General features: G+C 33.7%; 2 protein-coding genes across 2 annotated transcripts in view; one reads left to right on the top strand and one right to left on the bottom strand.

The window, feature by feature from the left end:
• The first annotated feature begins 1,088 nt into the window (after positions 1 to 1,088).
• LOC144975602 (uncharacterized) lies at positions 1,089 to 2,140 on the top strand. The gene is made up of 2 exons (XM_078919763.1): positions 1,089 to 1,170; positions 1,551 to 2,140. The coding sequence occupies exon 2, from the start codon at positions 1,562 to 1,564 to the stop codon at positions 2,084 to 2,086; it is 525 nt and encodes a 174-aa protein (XP_078775889.1). The 5' UTR covers positions 1,089 to 1,170; positions 1,551 to 1,561; the 3' UTR covers positions 2,087 to 2,140.
• Positions 2,141 to 15,794: 13,654 nt separating this feature from the next.
• Positions 15,795 to 21,454, bottom strand: part of LOC144975996 (uncharacterized) — a 6,895-nt gene continuing 1,235 nt past the window's right edge. The window contains exon 2 of the mRNA XM_078920251.1: positions 15,795 to 19,100. Coding sequence (XP_078776377.1) covers positions 17,105 to 18,847 — 1,743 coding nt within the window. The 5' untranslated portion in view covers positions 18,848 to 19,100 and the 3' untranslated portion in view covers positions 15,795 to 17,104. The remainder of the gene's footprint in view (positions 19,101 to 21,454) is intronic.

The following is a 21,454-nucleotide window of genomic DNA, read 5'->3' as shown; positions in this document are numbered from 1 at the left end:
CATTCTCACCCATTAAGAACATCTTGATGTGTTTTTGATCGTGGAGATATTTTTGTTTTAATGTTTTCCATTATTATTTACCAAAAATATAGCTTTTAATTATTTTAAAACATTTTTTTTTATTCTTCTGACCGCAGAAAAAACCCCAATAAAAATTGTCCTTTTTTTGCCCGTGCAACAAAACTATGAGTCATTAGGTCGACCTATCCTTTACTAAGTATGTACTAGGATGTCTTAGCGCCTGTAAACGAAAAAAACAACAACAAGAGACTAAAAAAAAATATTTAAAGCAGTTAAAGAGGTTTCTTTCAACCATTGTGTACAGTACAATAATGCTAAATCAAAATGCGGTTTTGTCATCTGTCACCGCCTCTCCCTTCGAGATAACGACAGCTCCATCTACCGACAATGGCATCATGTGTTGTCTAAAAAATAACTGAGAGAATGAGTTTTGTCTTTTGAACGATGTCAACAAACTACAATTTTATTTTGTGCAATCGATATTCATTGAAAAGGTAAGGAACAATCTTTTTCATCTATTATAAATGTCTTATATCATCGTGATGTTATTTTACTTTATGCGCATGCTAGTGCGATAAGTATTGCGCAATGTATGACAAAAGAATTGAGTTGTGAAAAAAGAATTGGGTCAGATCAAAGCTGAGTCACAGTCATATCATAAGCCCCCAGGATGCAAAAGATAGAGTAAGATTATGGCCCATGCTTGGATCTGAACATATTTTTCTATCTTAGTATAATATAAGTTACATGTGCTATGTCAGTACTAAATTTAGACCCTTTTAGATTCGATTAGATATAGATTAGCCTGTCGATGATTGATGATAGAATAACGGTGTTTATCATTACTGCTGACCGAGAAAGAAAAAAACATAACTAATTTATTATTAACTCAGTTGATCAAAAAAAGAACATCTCCACACACAATTCTACCAATACACGCTAATATTCACACACATTGCTTTACCTTTTGCATGTTCAGGTTTGGTTTTTTTAAACAATGTATTGACTTGTTTGTTAATTTCTACTTGCCAGCCTCACAGCCTTTGTTTCCTTAAAAAAGCATCATGCCTGGGGACCTCGTCAAATGGGAATGCTAGTTTGATTTGTTGAATGGTCAAGATTGCAAGGACTAAAGTTCCATTCTAACAGGTATTTGGAAGTATGTGTTCGTTGTGTGTGTGTGTTGATGTTGTTGTTGTTGTTGTTTTATTGTTGTTTTGCAGAGAATCTTACCACTGAGCTATCCAAGCCCCGTCAACTAATATGTGTTTAACCTTTCTCACGCAAACACACACACAAATACACACTAACACGCATACACACACACACACACACACACGCACACGCACACTCGCACGCACACAAACTTGTTCATTCTGTCATCTCTCAAGCTACCCTATATCGCGTTAAGATGGTAACATTTTCTGTAACTTGAGAAACTACGTAATTCACACTTTGTAGGAAATAACTTTAAATATTGTCTCTTGAGTATGTCATGGGGTTTTGATTTATTTTTCTTTCCTTCCTAGAATGCGCTAATATGGCAGGAGGAAAGAAGCAGCAGACATCCATTGTCGACTGTAAAAATCTGAACAAAGTTCCAAGACTCGATCAAGCTTCCCCTGAAATTGACTGGTCGAAGTGCCTGTTTTGTCAAGAAACCATTGAAAATTCTCCTCTCACAAACCCTAAAAAAGCAACCAAGTTAAATTGTATTGAAGACACTTATGTTGCCATTTCTGAGGATATCAAACTTTTTCATGACTCAGGTAGATTGCCAATAGCATTGAAATTCAATATTAACCAACCTGTGAAATGTCTTGCTAGTTTTTTGAGAGACAATGATGGACTTTACCATAAGAATTGCAGACACAGGTTTCATAAATCAAAACTCAAAAGGCTTGCAAAGAAGATAAATCAATGTAATAGTGAAGCAGTTGCAAGTCCTGATACAAGAGGCACATTAAACACATCACATATAAGCAAACACTGCTTGTTTTGTAAGGGTTGTGAAGGGGAATTGACTGAGGTCCGGACTCCTGCTCTTTCACAAAAAGTCTACTAGGAAGCTGTCCTTCTTTCAGATACAAGTATTCTTAGAGTATTTGGTGAGGGTGATCTTATTGCGATGGAAGCAAAGTATCATAAGCCTTGCCTTATACTGTTCCACAGAAGAGCAGACGATTTTAGATGTAAAAATACTTCAGACAACACATACAAAACACACATTGCAGAATGCAAACAGGATATTGTCAATTTTATTGATCAACAACAAGCTCGCACAGACACAAATGTTGTGTTTAAGCTGAATGATCTCTACAATTTACTTTTGTCAAAATTAAATGCCATAAATTTGTCGGATGTATATGTACATAAAACTAGATTCAAAGAAAATTAACTATCGAGAGTTCCTTCTTTAATGGAATACAGGGATGGGCGGGAAGTCTTGCTTACTTTCAAAGAGGGGAATATTATTTCACAAGCAGCTATTTCCGATTTAGATTCAAATGATGATCTTGCAATACAAAAAGCCGTTGATATTATAAGAGCAGAAATAAGAAATCATACATTCATATCACCCCTCAATATAGATCATGATAGCATTGTCAATAGTGTACCACACAAATTAGTGAAAATTGTGAATGGCATTTGAAGTGGTCAGTGTTCGCTAAGTTTAGGTCATCAGAATCGACATACCATGACAATTTCACAGTATATCATGTTGAACCACAACAACAAAAGCCCGCAAAATTCAGGTAGCACTAGAAAACAGTTGTCCAAGGAAACCCCAATCCCCGTTTATTTAGGAGTCATGGTTTTTGCCAAAACCAGAAAGAAAGGTCTTATTGATAAACTGTCTGCTCTGGGTTTATCAATTTCCTATGCTAGGGTAAAAGATATTACAGCTGAAACTAGTAAAAGAATTTGCCAGTTCTATAAAGAGACAGGTATTTCAACATCATCCAGAGATTTGTCTGTTTGTTGTTTGACAGAGCAACCAACTTATCTGCTGTCAATGAATGCCGGCGTGAACTTTTTACAAAAAAGTCACGCCTTCGAGACAATATGCCGCCAACTCGTGAAGCTCTCAAACAGCATTTAAATCGAGCAGTTTACCAAGCTGGTTATGTATGGAAACGCTCTCTTGCTAAAGACCCTAGTCTTCCTTCCAAATCAGATTTTGGTTGGAAAGAAGATGGGATGCCAAAGTGGTCCACTTTGACTGACCTTACACATGCCTCACAAAATCTGATTAAATGTAACTGTTCATCAAAGGGATGCTCCAAAAGATGCAATTGTGTTAAGGCATCTCTTCCATGTACTCTGTTATGTGCCTGCAATGGTCAATGTTCTAGAGACAATAATTGACTTTAAACACGTTTTTCAATTGTATGTTTTCAACAATGTAATTTTAAAAAAGGGATGTAAATCTATAATAATGCTGCTGTTAAATATGTACACAGAAAAAAAAATGTTTTAAATGGTTCAATTCTTCATTGAATAAATATGTATTGTACAATATATATATATAAATTTAAACGTGTTATTTGCTATATGATAGAGATACATTGTACTCTTATGTTTGAGAGTGATTGTACGTGTGTGTCGGGAGGAGAAGGGGTACTTGCTTTGGCAGTTGAATTGTCTATTATTGTTTGTTTTTTTAAATCAAATTAATATTGCTTGATTTTAGAGGATGTGAAGATTAAAAAATGTTTTTGAAATGCATGGCATTTCAAATATATGTCAGATTCTAAACCATTTAAACAGTTTCCAGGAAGGAGATATATATTTTTTTTAATTTCCTGAAAAATCCCAATTGAATTTCGTATTTTCTTATATATTTCAATAAAATTCAAATGGAAAAATATTTTCTGAGTCCAAAGTGTGCAAGGGAATAGCAAAATAACCACATCATTATAAAATATTTATAAAACCGTAATTTTTTGAGAAAAAAAAAATAAAATGTTGAAAAAATGTATTTTGTCATCTTTAAAGGGCAATAACTCGTGGTTCCAGCTATATTTCAACTTGGAGCCACCTATTTTCGAAATCCTCATAAAATTCTGCACTTTGTGTGAAAATTTCATGCTGGTTACACGATTTGCACAATTTTTCCATTAAGGGAACGGACTATATGTGTGTGGGCTTGAGGGAAGGAGAGAGAGAGAGAGAGAGAGAGAGAGAGAGAGAGAGAGAGAGAGAGAGAGAGAGAGAGAGAGAGAGAGAGAGAGAGAGAGAGAGAGAGAGAGAGAGAGAGAGAGAGAGAGAGATGGCATAACAAAATCAAAATTATAAAGCTGGTCTCGGTATTTGTTATACGGATTCTTTACGAAATGTTTTAAATATTTATTAAATTATTCGACAGTAACTCCATTTTATCAATCAATTCTCTTAACATTTGATACAAAGTGATCACGATACTAAGGGAGGCAACTATGCAAAATACGAAAACTAGCATGGTTTGCGGAAACCAGATGGATAACCTCCCTTTCAAACCAACGTCAAAAATGAAGGGGGGAGCAATACGGGCACTTTGCTTTTAAAAACCGGCTCTGGATAGTGGATGACCACTTTCTGGTAGTCCAATTTTCAGAATACTGTTCTTTTTCGAGTCAAATTATCCACACGGGGTCATAAATGATTTTTGTTTTTGTCTATATTATATCTAATTTATAAGCATAATCTCAAAATTTTGTCTAAACCGACGTGCACTTATTTGCAGGTCTGATAACCCATTTCCTTATGGGCTCATTGTTGTAAATAACGCAAAATATTGTCCATTGTAACAATATTAAACTAGGCCCATGTGTGGGTTTGGATGTCAGACCTGCATAATATATGTACGTTGGTCTAAACGGTTCTTAAACGACAGTATTGTTCTGTTTGCGCGTATGGACGAATACTATGAGTAAAGAGCCTTTTCCAAGGACTGAACAATGCGCCACTAAGAACGGACCTTCCGCTCCAAAACCAAGTGTCATACCACAAGACCACATAGCCGCACACATAATATTATGGGAAGATGCTTAAAAATATGGGAAAGTAGGAGTGTTTCCCAACATTCCCCAACCCATCCCGACATTTCCCCCTTCAAAGAACCTAGACAGAACTAACTGGTATACATGCCTTACTATCAATACTCCAGGGTATGTTTGTCTTTAAGGGTCTTACGGAGCTTACGACACTTTTAGATCATTTCAGCGCCAGTAAAAAGGAAGATGAAGAGACAAAGTTATAGATGACTTGTCTCCCTAACAGCTTAGGATCTCCGCCAGGACCAGGGCAAAGGGTTTTACAGCGCTTGCAACATATTTAGGTCATTTTAGCGCCAGATAAAAGTAAGAAAATAAAATCCTAGATTTACAATTTTAAAGCACACAAACAAAAAAAAGGTAAGACAAAGGGGAATGGTACAAATAGGGAATGGATTTAGATTCCAAGAATATGCTATCATTGCGCATGGTTTGAGGTCACCCAAAAGTCTCATCCAGCCAAAAGCACAGTATCTCACCGGTCAAAAGACCACACATCTTCATCTACAAAACAATTCAAAACCCTCCACATCACACTTTAAAAAACAAACAAACAAACAAAAACAAAACACACACACACACACACACAAACAAACATAAAACAAACAATTTTAAAAAACACAATAAGATATTTGTATTTTTCCAATTGTTCACCATAGTTTTATTCAGAAAAAGAAGATAGCTTTCTAAGAGTGGTTTGTGTCACGTGACTGAAGTAATGATAGGCAAGAGATTTGAGATTGATTTTGATAGTCAGAATAACCAAATAAATAATACGATATCTATTATTATTTATTGATACACGAGTAGTTGTTTATAGTGGGAAAAACTGTGGTCGTAATAGTAATAATGATAATGATGATGATGATAAATAATAATAATATAATAATAATAATAATAATAATAATAATAATAATAATAATAATAATAATAATAAATGATAATAATATAGGTAGTAAATAATCTTACTGACCTAACAATTAAAATGAAAAATGTTACAACCTTTATTTTCTTTAAATATTTTTGTTATAATCCATATGGAGTTAAACATAAATATGTATACAGTGGATCGAAAATGTGTTTACTATTTCAATCCAAGAACGTCAGTCCTACAAACCTGACCTTCCTGGCATTGATGTACATTGTCGTTATTTTGTAGTATATAGAGGTTTCACTACGCCGCACTTTGTTACACTTTCGAGTAATCTCAGCGCCAGAAATAAAAGAAAAATGATGGGGATAGTCGTAGTGTTTAAAATTGACCTGCAGTTACTGGCACCGAAGAAAAGGTAAGGTAGAGGGAAATGATCCAAATAGGGATCAGAAGTAGATTCCAAGAGCTATCTATCAATTTACCTAAAAGTCCCATCCATGTATAAGCAAAGGATTTAGCTAATAAGGGTACACTTAATAAATGCTTTTAAAATATCATATAGAATTCAATATTATTAAAGTATAGCAATACATAACACAGAGATTTATTTTAAAAGACAAAAAATAATCTCTTTCTAAAAAGAAACTATATATTTCACTGTTTCCCTCTCAGCTAAGGATCCATGCCAGGTCTAGGACAAAAGGAAGCAATCTCATTCCAGAGCAAAGACAGAAAGCAGCGTGGAGAGGGAAAAAGTGACCCATCCTATCAAAACGGTATTATGTGGGGATGAACCAGACGTTAAAACCCCAAAATTAATGCTAAATTGGTCAACAATATGAATTATTGGTATTGGTTCCATGAAAAATCATATTTATTCTCCTCGATAAAACATATAAACTCAACCCAAGTTTGATATTTCTGGTTATAAGTTCAATTCTCAGCATCTTAATCATCCTGCCCGACATAATACCGTTTTGAGGCGAGGCGTCACAAATTGAAAATAGATACATATTATGGGAAAAGAAGATAAGAGCAAGAGTGATCTTCTCCGTCAATCAGGGGAGATTACTGTGGTTGTGTCCAAAGTATTTCGTGCTTTGTCACAGACATCAATGTAGAGTGCTTGACAATACATTTTAAAAAGGTAACTTTTTGACTTTGCCGTTACAAATTTAGAAATAAAGAAAAAACTACAATAGGGACTCACAACAGTGTATATTTCGGACTCAAAAAAAAATTTTTTTTTTTTTTTGAACATCCAGTATGTGCAGGTTTAACCAAATTAGTTTGTTTTTTTTTTAAATTCAAATAATAATAATAATAATAATAATCTCCTGAACATGGCGACCAAGTCTAGAAAAATTGTGTTGGTCTTCTGTTGTTATTATTATTATCATTTCAATGCGTGCAGAAGAAAGACTTTGGAAGTTGAAATATTATATATTTCATTTCACATACACATAATAATTATTTATGATTTCTATGTTTAAAAAAAAAATCAAATCAAAGGTCAATTTAACAATACACATGAAAACAGAAACATAATTTCATTAACTCTCTTGTGTTCACATAAACGGCCAACGAAACGAATTTGTTCCATTTCTAAACCAACATGAACGCTATAGATTTAATTAATATTTCTCTAAAAAAATAAAATAGAATTCTATAAATAGTCGAGAAAAGAACAGATTCAGATCGGATATAACAAAGTTTTGAATGGTGACCCACCATCTACGACGGAGTAATCAATATTAATGATGATAACCTACTTTAAAGCCCAAAAATATGAAAATTGGATCAGATTTATCAGATATGCCTACCATTACGAAAAATTAATAGAATGACGATATTTTGACTCCAATTTCAGAACTACATGGGTTTGTTTTGTTTTTGTTTTTAAGGGTTTTACGGCGCTTGCAACACATTTAGGTTATATCAGCGCCAGTAAAAAGGAAGAAAATGGGATAGTAAAAAGTTATAGAATTACAATTGAAGCATCCAAGAGAAAGTAAGACATAGGGGAACTGGGAACAAATAGGGATCAGATGTAGATTCCAAGAGCATATCACCAATGTACTTAGTTTAAGATCACCTATAAGTCTCATCCGGACACAAGAACAAAATCCAACAAAGAGGAACACACTCAAATGCTTACATTATACATTAAAAAATAACAAATATACTAATACATAACAGAGAGATGATTTACAAGGAAAAAAATATCATCTCCCAAAACAATAACTATGCATTTGACTGTTTCCCTCCCAGCCAGGACTCCGACCAGGGCCAGGAAAACAACTAAGTAATCTCATTCCAAGACAAAGACAGAAAGCATGTTGGATAACAGATATAAGGGGATAGAAGACACAGTATGTACCTCCCTGCCCGCTAAGAACTACATGGGCATCTTTAAGTAAGTCATCAAAACTACTAATGAAAAGCGAAGGTTGGTGCCAGACCACATAATGTTAAAGATTTTGAAGTGTTATTTAATCCTTGTGTGGATGAATTGTTAATTTTTAAACATAACCTAAGCGACCAAAATAATTTTAGTCTCCTAAAAATTACATTTTAAAAATTTGCAAGTAGGCAGGTCTGGGTGTATGTTGTATTGAATTGAATTCATAAAATTCATAAACCAAGAACTTCATGGTTCTAATTATTTTTCAACATTAAATTCACATGTTGGCCTCCATCTTCTACATTCCAACAGAATAGCCGCTTCGCATGGTGGATCACATACTTTTTTACTCATATTGTTCTTTAAAAAATAAAAAAAAGAAATGAATTAGAATTACAAAAATGTACGAGAAAAGAACGGACAATGTAATATAACAAGGATTTTAATTATCAATACACGAGTCGGCATAAATTGCATAGACATGGATAGAATTGTACAATGGAAACGTCTTCTCTTTCTCCTTCAAACATTTTCCACACCAACAAAAACATTGATAATTTACTAGTAATCCATACTTTTTTAGAAATAGGTAGTTTGCGTAGAGGAAGTAGATAGAGATATTTCTTAAAAATGATTATTCAATGTGCCTATTAAGTTCAATCATGAAAGAACAATGAGGAAAAATTAACCAATTCAATCATATCATATGTTTTCTATCTAAGTCTTTACCCTTCATTTGTTTTTTTTCACAATATATCAATTTTTAAGTGTAAAAGCAAGCAAGGCTTTAGAGCAGAAAAAAAAATTATAAAAAATTCAGTAAATTAAAACTTATGAAATCGACGCATTTTATATAACATTATCTTAACAATTACAACCAAAGACAAAACATCAAGTATTGTGTATTTCATTCTAAAAGAATAAAAATTCCAGAATGCACATACATTGCGGGAAAGAGAGAGCAATATAAAAATCGAATACTAGTGTTTTGGCTGTTTGTTTTTCGGGGGTTGTATAGAGCCTGCAACTCATTTAAGTCATTTAAGAGTCAATAAAAATCAAGATGAGAAAATTCAAAACATTATCACTTGAAACCAAAAAGGACACGTTCCAAAAGAGAAATAGAGATGGACTCCAATATGAAAATCCACTTTTTCACTCATCATAAATACTACACGTTTTTATGGAAGTTGGAACCGTCATAATACAGTAAATAAATCCCTCTGCGACCGCTTCTATATCAATTGTATTATAACTTATTCTACATCTGTTACTTGGTCAATACTTAATAAGAATCAATTTGGGGTTTAAAGAAAAAGTTTGTTTTTTTTAATGAGAAAAAGTTAAAAGTAAAATTCAGTACTTTGTTCTGATTGACTTTTCGCTCTGTTTTTGGGATGCTAAAAATAGTAAAACTGTTAAATCTTACTCCTATGATTCAAAACTTTGTGGAATGTGCAAAAACTTTCAAAAACTATTATTTTTTATCGTATCTTGAGTTATAAAATCAAAAGTACCTCCATTAAGGACTCGTGCAACTCTAATTCCTATCTTTTATATCAAGAATCAGAAATAAAATGATTGTGGATAAAAAAAATATTTTTAAACTGTGAAAGGAAAAGGGGAATTAAATTTGGTCAATGAATTTGCTTTTAATTTACTTCAAATGTAAAATTTGAAATTTAATACCTCTTCAACGTAAAAAAAATGCCATTGTTGATGAATTGTATTTTTAAAAAAAAATCAAATGCAAAACAAATATATAGATATTAACATGTATCAAAAATGAAATTTTGGAAGCAGTGAGTGAATGATTTCATAAATATTTATGTTTTGTTAGCTTGCAAAGCTTAAGCTTTTATAATTATCTGTCTCTAGTACACGATGCTCAATTCTATGCAATTAGTAAGTCAGTTTTTTAGCTCAATTCCATGAAATTAGTTAATCCATTAATCATTTATTTCCATACTGACAAATTCTGACCTATCTAATATGCGAAACAATGTCATGAGGAGATAACAATGCGCAAATCTTTTACGTCTAAAGCATAATTGTCAAACAAGATGACGACCAATTCACAAATCAATCAGACGATAACTATAAAAATATTGTCGACAACATCATGTAAAGGCCAAACTGACAAGTTTGGTACAATGAAATAACAATATGACAGCTACAAAACATCTCAAAACACTATGTTCTATTTTCTCTCAGAACAATGCATCTGATTCTCTGCTAATAGTGATGAGAAAATTAATTATTTGCAAGAAAAGAAAAGCAGCAAAATCATAGAAAAAAAAAAAGAAAAGAAACCCACTTCAAAGATCACTCCAAAAAATTGTTAAAGTCATTCAGCTCAAAAGTTGTTTTTTTTTTTAAATTGTTGGTTATGATTCTACTGACCATATTGAAACAATTATACAAAGTATTTCATGACCTTATAAAAAGGTGTAAATATATATTATATAATATATATATATATATATATATATATATATATATATATATAATAACGGTGTGATAAATATGTTACTATATTGGTATTTTCTCTTGTATATTGTCGCGTTAAATATGACATAGATAATGATAATGCAGTAATACTTTATAAATAATATAGTCACACAATTATATATATATATAATATATATATATATATATATATATATATATATATATATATATATATATATATATATATATATATATATATATATATATAATATATATATATATATATATATATACATATATATACATATATACAGAATTATTTTTTACTTCTGTAGAAGTTCTACAGTACTGTTTCATGCCATGACATGAAACAGTATTGTAGAAGTAAACAATAATTCTATATTTATATATTTTCGTGGTTTTTATTTTATAACTTTATATGTATATATATATATATATATATATATATATATATATATATATATATATATATATATCGTTACACCTGGTCACTTTATAAAAATAATATATAATATATTGCACAAGAGTTAGTAAATGATATAAATGTATATAATGATTCAGAAAACAAACATCATTCATTTACATAAAACAACCAAGAGGAAGCACACAAAAAAGAGAAGGAAAAGAAAAGGATAACAAAAGGCAAATTGAAAAAAGAGGTCAATAAAAATGACGAAGCATGCTAGATATCACCAATAAATTCCATGAGGAAGAATAGAACAGTTTAAATTTTGAAATAATATGACAAATGAAGTTGGTGTCATGTTACCAAAATGTAAACCTAAAATGCACTAAAATGCACTACTCCAAAAACAAAAATTTTAAAAAAGCCTGTTGAGGGACTCAATTTTCCAAATGCTATGAGGAACCACCTTTGTGATTCATGTGCGCAAAAGAGTAAAATAAGAAAGTATTGCAGAAAAATGACATCAAACATCTAGAAATTCTTTCCTAGCATTGGCTCATTGTTCAGACAATCAAGTGACTCAAAGTTCCCTACCAATAAGCGTTCTGTAGTTTCATTTCTTTATTTTTCACATTTGTTTGCTTTGTTATTCAGAAACCCAACGGTGCTGGCGACACAATTTAAGTTTAGCTCATATCAACAGCATCATGGAAAAGGATCACGGAAGGACAGTCGAATAAATCAAGAGTTAAGCAAGCGCCAAGGAAAAAAAAAATAATGCAAGAGGGTGGGGTTGGGGGGTTTTGGTTCAAACAGAGAACAGAGAAAAGAGCAAGAGCACGATATCTTTGTGACCCCAGGCTGCTAGAAGATGTGGACTGTAAAAAGTAATAAACAAACATTAATATATCAGCTTCAAAAAAATGAACAAAATAGCAAATACGAAATGTTTCGGGCTCAAAACCCTTCTTCAGCCATCAACAGAAAAAAAAACAATAAAGACATAAATACATTACTAAATTCCCGATAGACGACAGAGATTTGTACTCTTCGTCTATCTGGAATTTAGTAATGTATTTACCTCTTTATTGTTTTTTGTTGATTGCTGAAGAAGGGTTTTGAGCCCAAAACTTTCAGTGTTTGGTATTTTGTTCTTTTTTTTTTTTGAAGCTGATATATCAATTAGTGATATCTTTGTGCAAAGTCTGAAACCAATCAAAAGTCTCATCCACCAAAATTAGATGGCCAATTTGGTGCAATATATGACTGTACAACACACTGATACTTTCCGAGGGAAATAGTATGATCTTTTTTTTAAATTAAGAAATTTAAATTAGCCTATTTAATCCTCTCTTGGAAGTCCGTAAGACAAGGATAGAAAGTCATCTAAAAGAAGAGAGCAAGAAATGGCCCGCGATAGACGGATGAGGGTGTCCACCCAGCAAACACTTTTTTTATATATACAATATTGAAATTGATGAATGAAAGAGGAATTAACACTCAAATTTTAAGAGAGTAAGAAACACTCTTTTAAATGAAACACACAAACATTATTCAAGCAAATTCAGACTCAAAGACATTCATTCAAAAGCCTTTGGTTAGATATTTTGAAACTCTAAAAATACAAATTGTATTATTTACATGGTTTACTTGACTTAATTAATGTATATTTAACAAAGGCATTAAATAGCAAGCACATGACACTGATACAAACACCCACGCTGCTGTATCTAATGATATTCAAATTTTAAGTACAAAATCAAATGACAATCATTTGTACTGTCTGGTCCAACTTTAATAGAAAAAGAAACCTAATTCAAATATTTAAATCTGAATTCCAACTACTTTTAATCAACCTATTAAATCAAATCACATTCCTCTTTTGGGAAAACAATAGTGAGTTGATTATTTAAGAAAATTTGATTTAAATATACCATTCTGTGGTCTTGAGAAATATTCAAATGATTCCAACAAGCTTTGAAACCACAACTTCTACATATAAATACTAATACATCGAAAGTTTATCACCATGTCTTATTATAAATTCTGGGGTCTTCTAACACATCTCTCATTTACAAAAAAAAAAAAAATTGCTAATCTGTAATTGTGACCAACCCAACCACATCAAAATGGTTTCATTTTCGGCTTAATCCAAAAAAAAAACTATGAAAAATTGAAGAAAGGTAAAATAACGAGATATGAAATAGACGACATCTAATAAACTCCATTCATTCAAGCCGATAAGGCAAACTTATTCAATTTATAAATTACGTACAATGTAATTTTGACTTTTAAATTCAGCCTCTGACTTCTGACTCACCCACACATTTTACCAGATTGAAATGCAGAATCAGAATTAACAACGAGTATAATTCAATTATACAGCCAATCATCAATTGTAATTTTACTGGAAACATCAAAATGCAAACAAATAGTGGACGTTTTGTTCTTTTTCTTCTAATTTTTGCGAGTCACAGTTATGATTCATCAGCTGATGATCACAAAGAAGTCACAGCTTCAGTGGAGAATTGAAGTTATCAAAGCTCACGACATGCCATTAAAAAAAATGTATATATAGAAATAACAATAAATAAATAAATAAATAAATAATAAAAATAACAAATCAATAATAATAGTAATAATAATAATAATAATAATAATAATAATAATAATAATAATAATAATAATAATAATAATAATAATAATAATAATAATAATAATAATAATAATCCCCCCTCCCATTTAAAAACTCTGTTCCATTTTGAAAAACATTTGAGGTTACGAACTTAAAAATAATTCAATGACTTTGAATTATCAGTTCTTGAGTTTTTAACAAAGTTTTGAAATAATATATTAATTCATCTTAATACAAAAATTATATAATATGTATAAATCATAACAATATAAATATGATCCTTTGTATAGCGCACTTTTTAGGTTTACATTACACCAATGAGCTTCGCAATGTAAAGTCTAATCCATTTCCCGAGCGGGCCACCTAAGAACAAAATCTTCATTTCCATAGAACAGAAGCTGCCATTTAGGCATCCTGTTTGTAGGTACAAGGACTAGTAATCTCATAATGATCATGGGGTCTGGCCTAAGAAGACTCAATCAAAATAAGGCCAAGTGGGGTCAGTAATATGAATTAAACTTGAACTTAAACCCCTTACCCAAGGAAACAATATTAAGACCAAATAAAAAACCCAGAGGGTGAAATAGATATAGCAATTGCTTGGATAGGACACTATACTAATGTAAAGTACTTTCCACCCGATCTAACAGACCCAGCAACTCAATCACTGCTGGGTGGATGTGTGTGTGTGTGGGGGGGGGGTCCCAAAAAAATTACTTCATCCTAGACTGATCTGTCCCTTTGTATGTGAAACGAGTGCTCTACCAGACGAGCAATAGGAGGCCCCCCTACTTATCTAAAGCAAAATATATTTGTGATTGAAACTGATTGTCCTGACACTTCAAGTACAAGGCTGAGGTAAAATTTAGCAAATAAATAATCAAGCAAGCTGTTAAACTTTTAACATGTGTTTAAAAAAAAAAAAGAGAAGAGAAAAATGAAATATAAATAAATCGATTATAATAGCATATTACGATTGTCACAAAAGGTGATTTATAGTGCCGAATAATGGTTTCTCTTTTGAAATATTATAACTATAAAGAGATGAAAAGATAGTGTAAAAATAAGCTTCCAAAACAATTGAGAATAAAAAGCTGAGGGTAGGAATCAATTTCAAAAGTACATAGTCAAATACAAATGTAATGATACACACTCAAATCAGATCGACTTGTTCACCATACAAATGACAATATGAATATCATGTATCCTATAAAACTCTGAAAAAGAGAAAAGAAAATGAAAAAAAAATATTAAACAAACAAGTCAAATCAAGGCTTTATCCGATATATACTGACAAAATCATTTTTCTCATTTTTGTCGGAAAACTTATCACTACTGTGACCCTGACCTAGTCAAAAAGGTTTTAAACAGAGTCCTCTTAATTCAAGAGACCTAGACCTCTACCTCTAACTTTGTGCTACTTACTTTCCCTTGCGTTGTCGGGTACCTTTCAAAATTGTAAGAAAAAAAATGTACTCCATCTAAAAGAAAACTAGTATGTATATATGCATAGTTTTATTCAACTCCCATAACAATAATAATACTAATACGCCTATAATTTGTCTCAGAAAAATGTAGGTCTATATAATGATGGGGTGAAGGTACACAGGTTCAAACACCAATATAGTTGGTGTTGTTAGGATCGAGTGAGTTAAAAGTAAAAGTCTCAGTCTCATATTTAAGTGTTTTTGACAAGTTAGGAGGCATCATAATCAATTGATATCTAAAAGTGAAAGCATTCCAGTCAAAATGAGAGAAAACGTTTCTGATCAATTTATAAAACAGTTTATGACGTTAAGTCTGAAGATAACAATACATTTTCAACCACAAGACTGTCCAAAAAAACGCAAGGTAAATGTAAAAAAAAAATGAGGAAAATCTATGAATAAAGTTCCCATGTCATGCTCAACAGAAAGCGTAAAAATAAGACAAAAATAAAATCTTGGTTTTATTTTCTTTTAACAAAAATAAAATGTGATCATTAGCCATATATTATATATTTACATTTTAAAACACAAATATTGTAATAAACAATGAGCTGATTTTATTACTTCTTTTATTTTTTAATTGTGAAAGCCATAGTTTCAAGAAGAAAAAATGTATTGAACAGTTATATTCACAAATAAATTCAAAATTACCTTTGTATGGCAGAAACCTTAAAAGGTTTTTCACAGCACATGTGGAGAGCCTCAGCAGGCTTTTTATCTCATTAAAAAGTAAGGCCAAGTGACTAGAACAATTGCTTGGCACAGGCACAATGCAAATTTAAAATTTAAAGAAATATGACCCATCGTATCAAACTAGTTTTATATTGGAGTGAAGCAGATGCTAATAAATGAATTCAAAGTTTTAAAAAGATCAGAAATATGAAATGTTAAATTCATGCCCTTTATCAAATTATATCTAGACTGCTCAATGAAACACATACAAATTTAATCAAAATGTCATATATATATTTGATCACAATAAATCCATTGTCAGCATCTTTATCATTCCGGCATAATACCAATTTGAGAAGATGGATCTCAAATGGCAAAATTTTCAATATAAAGATCTTTTCCAACACAAGCATAATTTAGACGTCCTTTACAATCAGACCACATAGGAGAGATTTTTACCTTTTTTAAAAAAAAGTAGTTCTATTCCAAGATAATACATTTAACTTGAGTTAAAGAGCATATATCTGACCTTTAAATTCTTGTTCAAATTCTCAAGGTTTATTGAGGATTAGAACAAAAAATAAATGTCCCGTTTTCAAAAACATGCCTTGAAATTCTGCTTAATTTTAAATTCATTTCCAACAAAATTACCTGTAGCAAACTTGAGTTAGCTTAAATTTTATTTGATCACCATTTTAAATGTGGAGGGAAGAAAAGAACAAATCTAGTGTTTTTGAAATTTAAGAAAAATGATTATGAAATCCTAAATTCTCTTGCTAGGCAATCAAAATAAAAAATAAAAATTCTTAATGGTTTAAAATGTCATCTTGTTTATCAATTTATCATAAATCATATTTGATTTGAATACATATTTCGAAATGATAAATTCTGAACAAGATTGCATTATATATAAAAGCATTAAAAACGAATTTCAAGTAGCAAAGTTTACTCAATACTCTTTCAGTTTCAGATTGTCAGAGACGATTCAGAATAAAAATCCGAAAGTGGCAATTTTTGTTAACTTTCTCAAATTAAACATGAATGGAAATCAAACCAATTGGTCAACTGCCCATTCATAAGAACTAGAGAGAGTTAAATCACAAATCTTCATGAAAAAGCTGGGTGGCAAGAACCTCCCCTGTGACAATGGTCTGACAACCAATGGAAGCAAACTTTTTCTCCCCTATCCCATTCATACTAGGGGATGTCACAGTGGCAGGTACAGCATCATGTTTTGGTGATCTAGGACTGTCTAAAAGAACTGAACGATTCATGTGTTGTCGTTCAGCCACCATGGAGACTTGAGGTGATATGTCCCCCTCGTCATCACTGAAATTCAATTCATCCACATCCTTCATTCCTTCCAATTCAACATGATGAAAATTCCAGACAGGAACTACACCTGCTCCACTTGGCGCGGCATCTTGGAATGAGTATTTGATGCCTCCTATATTAAGAGGAGTGGCGGTTGACAGCGTGCTATCGTCTAAATCAGGGTAAATCTTTTTTATCTCATCATTCATGTTACCAAGTAAAGTTTGAGGCTCTTTGCGAATACCGTCCAGTGGCAAATCAAGTTTGGCTGCCACTTTCTCAATCAGGTCTTCTATAGACTCATTTTCTTTCCACACCTTTGTAGCTCTCCATCGAGCTCTGCTTCCTTTTGGTGCTGGTATAGCGTCAAAGTAGACCCATTCTCCAATGTCAAGAAGTTTGTTCAGATCATCCACATTCTTACCAAAAATTGTACGGTCAATAAAAACATGTTCATGCATTCCAAGATCTATAATTCCCCACAATTTAGCCACATGAAATATCTGTCCCTTTCGACCACTCACTGCTGGTTTGGTCTGAACATGAGGCCTACTTCCTGTAATTATAACATTAAGACGGGTGTTTTTAATGACTGAAACTACTTCATCCTCTCCTATGGTAAATATATTATCATGGGTTGAGACAAACTGATGTAGTTCAGGCTTGCTCCAGCCAATTGTGTTGCGTAAGCTTTCAGGTGCTTGGCTAAAATGTCCAGATAAACTGTTGACCTTCATATCTCCTTTTTTCTGAATGATATTCTTGATGAACATAACGGCCTTGTATTCATTAGCGGTCATGGTGACTGGGCCGGCCTTTGAAGACGTGGAGACTGTCGGGGCTGGAGCTGGGGCGACAGTGACAGTACGACCTCCAATTGGTCGGAGTGGAGGTTCAGGAAGATCAACAGATTTTGGACGTCGTTTAATTTTAGGTGTTGTGGCGGGCAGGATGGGTGGCTCTGAAGAACTGTTATCAACATCTGCAGCATTGCAGCGGATGTTATCCTTCAGGCACACATTGTCATCCCGAATTTCGAAAATTAGTGGATGCTTATGCAGCCAAGCTAAAAATTCATTCTGTGGTCCTACACATTCTCTTATCTCAGCAGATGCTTGCGATAAATGTCCTGCTAGGCTCCTCACAGGCATCCACTTTTCTCCTTTCTTCAAAATCCTTCCCCGAAAAAACTGTACAGCTTCTGTTTCCACAGAAACATCAGGGGGGCATGAATGACTTGAGGATGAAGAAGGGCTTGATTCACGAAAACTGCTGCTGCTCCCTCCCCCAAGGGCAGTGCCATCGTTCAGGCTTACGAGATTGCCATTGACAGAAAACAAAGAGGGGTACTTCAAAAGAAACTTCTTGAGGCCGGCTTCATTCCCACCGGCACTCTGACGCATCTCCGACGTGAAATTGCGGCTGCCAAATCTTCCAGCCAGCTGAGATATAGTCATGGGTGCATTGCTGTACATGAGTACTTCCAGGAAGTACAACATAGCTTTGTGACCTGGATCATCTGCCATCTTTTTTCTTTGTTGGTGTTGGTGATGTTGTGGTTAATATTTATTGAATGCAAAATGGTCCTTCTAATACCTAATGCGAAATGGGACAAAAGATTAGAGGCGAGTCATAAGATGGTGATGATAGAAGTTATGCGTCGTCTTTTCTTCTTTTTATAACAAGTATGCAACTACTTGGTTATGCTGCAGATCTTTCTTTTCTATGAGGCGAAGTTAACTTTTGAGATGATACGAAAACCATAGTTTCCAACCCCTCCTGGAAACAAATAGAGAAGAATGAAATATTAGAAGGGTATTTTTTAAAAATTCATAACAAAATAACTTCCATTGCAAAACAAATAACAAAACCTTAGAATATATATCTTAAGTTCTGAAGATTCACAGTGAAACTGGATAATGACATCACTTGGAACTGGAAAATTATGTTATTATTCAGGGGTGTCGATATTCCGGGGTTTTCAAGATGGCTGGAAAAGGAGCTGTGGTGAGACCTGTGAAAATAACATTGCGATGAATGGATCAGTGCCTGTGATAAGACATGTCACAACCACGTTTAAATGTGTACTTTTAGGCTTTCACCCTCCAACGTGTTTTGTCATTGTTTTTATCGTAAACAATAGGTTCTCGAACACATTACCCCTCTGTAATTTATCCGGCCTTGGGACCGGCATGAGTGCAGCGGTTTTATTTAATAATAAAATAAGATATCGTTTCGAAGGATTGTCTGTTTCTTTTCTCCAACGACAGAAGGGTCAACTGAAGCAGACTGGACACAGGCTATCTTGAGGACATTGTCATGCCCCAGTATAATTTATCGAGCAAACAGTTGCTCACTTGAAAATCTGGCAAACAAGTCTTGTCCGCAATGAATTTCGCCTCCTCGCATTTGAACATAGTAGTGTGGAGCCTGGGATGGCCGAGGCCATTCGGGCACCAGGTTGGTTCGCTGGACGGCAGCCTTACCTATCAGGTGCATCTATAAGAAGTTGCCCAGAAGATAGAGAAAAACAACAGTCTAAGCTGGCGGGATCAACTTGGAGTGCTAATCAAGTGCTCTTGAGGACGTCCGCATTGGCAAAATGCTATATATTGTGGAGAATTGCGCTCCAGTGTGTGGTAAAAGTAGGAATGTTGAGAAGGTAGATGTTAAACGTCGCAAGTCAATGAACATAGTGTCAGGAATGCTGGCAACATCGCCTTGAGAATGGGACCCAATAATGGCAGCAATCAAGCCCCATGATGTCCAGCGGGAGACATTTACAAAGAACTCGCTTAATTAGTCAAAGAGAGAGGGAATGGAGATACCCCTCTCAAGCGCATAATGGACGGTGCTCCGTTTCGAGCCGAAATAATTCCCAGCAACGTAGATTCCCTGACTTCAACAGAGATGCATATATGAGATGGAAGTCGGTTCGGACTAATTCAATCCCTCGAGGGGGTGGGGACATCGACTCCTCAAAACTGGGGGAGAAGTTGCCAGGCTTTTCCACCAGCAAGAGGAGACATGGGGTGGCAGCCAATCGACTTCACTCGAGAACCTGATAAATGTCAAAATCGCTTCAACAATGGGGGGCTTTCCACCTGTCCAACATGTACCCATTGTGGTAACGAGCCCGAAAACTTTTAACATCTAGTTGAACGGTGCGTTGTGATGAAGCTTCCGGGTGGTTTTGCGATGGTGCACGAGTGCGGTATGAAATTTACTGATTGGGTCGATCGTCATAGTATAGTAGTTTGAGCACCATTAGAAGCTGCTGCCTCCTCGCAAATGATAAGGCCAGAAGTCGGTGGATTTGTTCTCACAGGTCCGTAATATAAAGCGATCTTGTTAGCTATGTGGTATGTTGGAAACAAGATTGCCTATTTGGCTAGATTTTTTGTATCAAACAATGGTGTTAACTGCCGATTATTGCAATATTGATGTCACTAAACAGGGGTTATACTAAAATGCATGCTATTTTGTGTTTTTTTTTCCTAAAAATACATTGCAAAAACATTAGGACCAGAGGTCAATGTTACTGTCCAGAGGTTGTCATTATTCAGGAGTGTCATTATCCACAGGTTGCACTGTATTTCACTAGCCTGATACAACACACTTTGTTGAAAATGTGACATTGACTGTCATACCGTAAAACACATGGTACACCATAGCTATTGATTAATATTATGATAAATAAGTTTGATAGATCCTTTTAAACCATACCTGAAACGGTAATTGCAAAAGAAAAGGATGAAGCTATAGAAATTGGGTTGAAGAAGCACTTATAATCAATGAAAGGAATAGAGTAAGAGAGATGGGCCATAAGAAAACAAAATAAAAACTTTAGCACTGAATGAGACTTGACACTATGGACTGATTGAGTCAGCCTCTCTAACAGGTTGTGAGAGAGGCAGGTTGAAAAGCATACACACTATGCACTTTTATTAGAGCTGTGCTTATTAGCAAACAGTGTTGGGGATAGTAGAATTAGCCTATTCCGATTCCCAACCAATGTTAGGGATAGGAGAATTTACGCATTCCCAACTGGTGTTGGTAAAACAGTAAAGTATTTAGCCCAAGGTTCCCTCTGTGGTGATAAGGCCAATTAAATCAGCCCATTTTCAAACGGC

Source organism: Berghia stephanieae, chromosome 6 (assembly GCF_034508935.2).
Source record: "Berghia stephanieae isolate SIO BIC M18660-M18661 chromosome 6, UCSD_Bste_1.3, whole genome shotgun sequence".
Lineage (NCBI taxonomy): Eukaryota > Metazoa > Mollusca > Gastropoda > Nudibranchia > Aeolidiidae > Berghia > Berghia stephanieae.
The sequence above is the reverse complement of the archived record's forward strand: the minus strand, read 5'-3'. Positions and strand labels throughout refer to the sequence as shown.